The 4599-nt window shown below is 49.9% G+C and overlaps 1 protein-coding gene across 1 annotated transcript; it reads right to left on the bottom strand.

Moving 5' to 3' along the window:
- Nucleotides 1–316: 316 nt before the first annotated feature.
- On the bottom strand, nucleotides 317–2671 carry LOC119348531. Its single transcript, XM_037616586.1, has 5 exons — nucleotides 1981–2671; nucleotides 1723–1940; nucleotides 1418–1615; nucleotides 1061–1340; nucleotides 317–412 (listed from the first exon to the last, which is right to left on the bottom strand). Exons 1-5 carry the CDS (start codon nucleotides 2669–2671, stop codon nucleotides 375–377), a joined length of 1425 nt encoding a protein of 474 aa, XP_037472483.1. The 3' UTR covers nucleotides 317–374.
- Nucleotides 2672–4599: the final 1928 nt, after the last annotated feature.

Below are 4599 nucleotides of genomic sequence, written 5' to 3'. Positions count from 1 at the left end.
CATCGCCGGACTAAACACATCGAGCTGGACATTCACTTTGTGCGCGAGCAGGTGGCTCTTGGACGCATGCGGGTTCTCCATGTGCCGACCGCTCAGCAGTTCGCCGATGTGATGACGAAGGGACTGCCGACTTCTACCTTTGCGGAGTTCCGTTCCAGTCTCTGCGTCACTGGCGCCGCTTCGACTGCGGGGGGGTGTTGAGTATATTGTGTACGTGTATATGTGTGTGTAGGGCCCACCTCCTGTTTCCTTATATAGTTGAGGTTGTGGCCCACCTCTGTACTTATATATACATGCCTGGTGCACCGATCAATACATCGAGATTGCACAGCCCATAACTTGTCCTTCTACAGATACAGAGGTAACCATGGAAATCATTCCAAGGGGCAATTTTGCCAGCCGAGCATTAATCCTGCAGACAAGGCAAATTGAAATAAGATCTGGTTAGGATTGTAATGTGCTTCCAACGTAGAGTCATTGTGTGAGTAAATTGGCTGCCGCTGGTAGACAACAAAATACATAGTAAAAGCAGAAAAATATATATATATATACCAAAGTGCTCCTGGAACAGAATTGAAACTAGACACTACATTTATGGACAGTGAAATTCAGATGGGACAACCAACTCTATGTAACCTAGAAACTATCTTTTTGCTACCGAATACAGATGCAACATCGATACAGAAGATTGCATAAAACGGGCTACTAAGGAAGGTAGTCTGCATAAAAACATTCAAACCGTTTATTGCCCACTACACCAATAAGCTTCTGCTCCCTCCGTAACAAAATGTAAGAGGTTTTTTATGCCCTATGCACAACCAAAAAATATCTTATATTTTGGCACAGAGGGAGTATTTGATAAAGATATGAGGGTTTGCCCACACAAATATGTATCAGATAATAGGCCTATCCATGCCACATTTGAAACACATTAGAGATTTTGCACGACATGAAAAAACTAACGGCTCGACTTTAGGTTTCGACCAAACTTACAAGGATAAGTAGTTATGTCCTTGTTGCATCTAGAGGCATGCTAATCAGGAATGCAAAACATACTCACCGGAGCTAAGATAAACATAGACTTCAACAGAAGAACAAGCCTTGAAGATGTTGTATACTTCTGTGCATCCATAGTTACTTGATGAGGCCTCGTCTGACAGCTTCACAATCATTCTTTTAAGCATTGGCGCACATTTAAATATCAGCTTCAAGAACTCATGTTCATGATCATCTCCTCCGAAGCCATTGATCTCCACTTCTTCGAGAGCAGTCAAGGATATGGTGTTTGATCTCCAGCCCTCGGGTTCACAAGGACAATCAAATGGGCATTCTTCATTCACCTAAAGGTAAAAAATTATATGTGAACTATTTACTAGAGAATGTAATATTGGGGGAGAGAAACAGAGTGGAAAATTACCATTGTTTTCTCTAGGGCGATCCTGAGCCTCCGCGTAGCACGACGAATTCGATTCATCCCTAGGAGATGAAAGACGAGTGCTCCAAAACCATGTCCGTTTGTTGCGAGACGTAGCTCCAAAACAGAAAACTTGACAATCATATGCTTCTCTATCTCCTCAGTAAAGGCGTCCATTTTACCGTGAAAAAAAGACAGTCTCTGAAAAAACAATTTGGCAGTATCAATGTGCGGAAAATTCATAGTTGGAGAATGCAGAAAATTCATAGTTTGAGAATGCAGAAAATTGAGCAGGAGAAGGGACGAACGGCGTAAGCATCGATGTGCAGCGAACAGAGCTGTCCTTGTCCCTCTGCCGTCATTAGTGTCACCTGCTGGAGTCGCCAAAGATCAAACATAACATGCACCCTGAAGTAGCAGTTCCACCAAACCATCTCCACCATGGGTGCCAAGACGGAAATGTCATCCGGAGTGGAAAAGGATATGATTAATTGCTTAAGCGCGGGGGTTTCGATGTCGATAGTTTATCAGAGAAGCTCCTGCAGCGACGACGATTTGACCGTCATGGCCCTCCTGCTCGCCATGGCCCTCCAGGAGAAGCTCCTGCAGCGACGACGATTTGACCGTCAGGTCGCCCTTATTGAAAGAAACCCTGGCGAGGCAGAGCTTGCGCAGGCGCGGGCAGCAGGAGAGCAAGCGGCCAATGCCAACGGTGCAGTAGGAGAGGGACAGCGCCTCGAGTGCGGTGAACTCGGCGCCGGCTGGCACCCGGAGGAAGACGGAGCGAAGGTCCAGAACGATGGAGGTGGCGCGGTGGAAGAGGGGCAGGTTGACGACGAGGGAGCCGGCGACTAACTCCGAGGGGAGCTCAAAGACGAACTTCTCCGGCTCGAGCAGCGCCGCGGCGCGGAGCAGCGACTTGACGCTGGCCTCGTCGGCCCGCTGCTCCTTGGGGACGCACTTGGGGACGCGGATGTGGAGGAGGCAAACAACGGGCGGGGGACGAGGGAGGCGGCCCAGCACCGCTTCGAGCGAGCGGAGCGGGACGTCGCGGAAGACGATCTGGCGGAGGCGGGGCCAGAGGCTACGCCACCGGCGGGAGAGGAGGCCGGTGCGCGCGGCGGCGCTGGCGCAGGGGAGGCGGGCGAGGATGAGGAGGAGCAGGTCTTCGGGGAGCGCGCTGATGAGATCCGGTCCGCCTCCTCCAAGTGCTAGCAGCCGGGCGGAACGCCGGCGAACCCCACAACGCCGCTGCATCTCTCGTAGCTCTCGTCTCGAAAAACCCCAACTTTCCCCTCCAACCAAATTACTAGCTGCCAATGGAGTAACCACGGGTAGGCAGTGAGCCAACGACTACTGTCCTACTTTTATTTACTGAGGAAGGGGTTAAGTGGGGAAGTTGTCGACCGGTGCGCGAGGGGACGCATGCATTGCTGCCATTACTGCGAGCTCTCAGAAATGACAACAACGCCGCCTCGTTTCACAACCGAACTTAATTGGAAGTTCATATTTTTTGACTGTAAGCAAACTTGTCAGTTGTGACCTTTACCTTTTACCCGCAAAAAAAAAAACTTTACCTTCTTATTTTTTGGTTGTGACACCTTGGACCCACTTTTCAGTGTTGACTGCACACTGCGGCCGGTTTATTTTCTCATCTGGTTTTCTTCAGTTTTAGTTTGGCTGTAGACCGGCGCCGCCATCTGACAGCGAGCAAGCGGAGACTTGCCTTCTCCCCCGACGTGTGCCCACTCATGCTCCCGCGTATGTGGCTTGTTTTGATTGGAACAAAATAAGGCCCGGCCCCATCCCTTAAAATCAGGGGGGGGATGATTAGATTAGAAAGAGAAAAGAAAAAAAGACAGCCGTAGGATGAAGTGGGAGCACGGATGGGAGCATGGGAAGGGAGCAGGCAAGCCGGATCCTGTGGGTGCAGGCTCGTCAGGAAAAAAACTGGTGGTCGCCGGTTTAGAGGGATGGCAAGGCGGCGCAAGTGCAGCAGTGGGCAACGATGGGGGAGGGTGGTGCAGTGAGGCAGACGGTTGTGCCGGTCGTACGCACATGGGGTGGTTTTGGGAAAGAGATGAACATGAGGGCAGGAGGTCGAAGGTGATCTAGCCATTCATCTTGCATTCAATGACTCAGAGCGGATCAACTGCCCCAAACGACTAATACATAGACATGTCCCTTAAGTTTTGCTCTCGCTTCCATGGTGCGTGAAGCGGGTGTGGCCTTGCCTCGCGTTCTGTCATCACTGATTGTTCATCTTACCCACCTCGACCTTCTTTCAAGCCACCGCCTTCCTCTCCACCCCATCCTTCTTCACCTCCATCGGTGGCACCAGGTCTGCGGGGACGAATTCCATGTAGAGCGTTGTTGTCTTGCCACACCGTCGTTCCTATTGGCAAGTGTGGCGAATGGGTGGTCGTTGTCCGGCATGATGAGCAGCAGGTTGTGCTCTTAGAGCAAGTACAATAAGTCCTAATTAGCAGGCTATAAGCCATTCCACATCATCAATATCCTAGCTGGAAGAGAGAGAAGGGAAGAAAAAGAAGGAAGCGGGCGCTTCACTCATCGCCGGCTCTAGCTCTAGAAACAAGAAAAAGTAACCCACATGCAGCCGTGTGCAAGGTAAAAAGCTGGGCGTTCTTTCTTCTCTCCCAATCAGGTGAGCTTCCTTGTCTTCATAAACATGCAAACATTGATTACTATAGTCATTCTAATAGCCAGTGTATAGTCAATCTATTGTACAAGTGGGCTGTAATGAAGGCTGTATGTGACATGGCCTTGGCATATAGCCAACAGCCGGCTCTCTTATTAACCATGCTCTTATGTCTCACCTGAAGCTACCGGTATAACACCTGGCATGGTCCAGCCACTTTGGGTGCCCCGTCCTACTACCTATAGGGATCCACCACGCAAATGGTGGCCTCAATCAATCCAAAGGGTTGAAACCATATGGAGCATAACACATTTAAGGAAGCCCAAACCCAATAGGCACATCAAAATTGTGTACCAACTCTCAAATTTGAGACCTCAGTTGATTGAGAAGGCTCCAAAATGAAAGAGTGACGTTAAAGATGTTTGCATGTGAGGGAAGAAAGGGAAGACACCTAACTGAACGGAGAGACAAATCACCAGCTGCACGCACGGAGCTGGATTTTCTTGTGTCGTGTGCTAGCTAGTCG

This window comes from Triticum dicoccoides, unplaced genomic scaffold (genome assembly GCF_002162155.2).
Source record: "Triticum dicoccoides isolate Atlit2015 ecotype Zavitan unplaced genomic scaffold, WEW_v2.0 scaffold96411, whole genome shotgun sequence".
NCBI classification, from domain to species: Eukaryota; Viridiplantae; Streptophyta; class Magnoliopsida; order Poales; family Poaceae; genus Triticum; species Triticum dicoccoides.
Note: the sequence above shows the minus strand (reverse complement) of the source record. Positions and strands in the feature narration are given on the sequence as shown.

Bases quoted from the DNA above. Each gene is read 5' to 3' on its own strand.
- LOC119348531 (XM_037616586.1), bottom strand. From the start codon at position 2,671: ATGCAGCGGCGTTGTGGGGTTCGCCGGCGTTCCGCCCGGCTGCTAGCA. The intron at 1,616-1,722 runs GTTCGTCCCTTC...TTGTTTTTTCAG, and splicing joins TGCACATCGATGCTTACGCC to AGACTGTCTTTTTTTCACGG. The intron at 413-1,060 runs GTGAGTATGTTT...CCTTGTCTGCAG, and splicing joins CTATGTTTATCTTAGCTCCG to GATTAATGCTCGGCTGGCAA.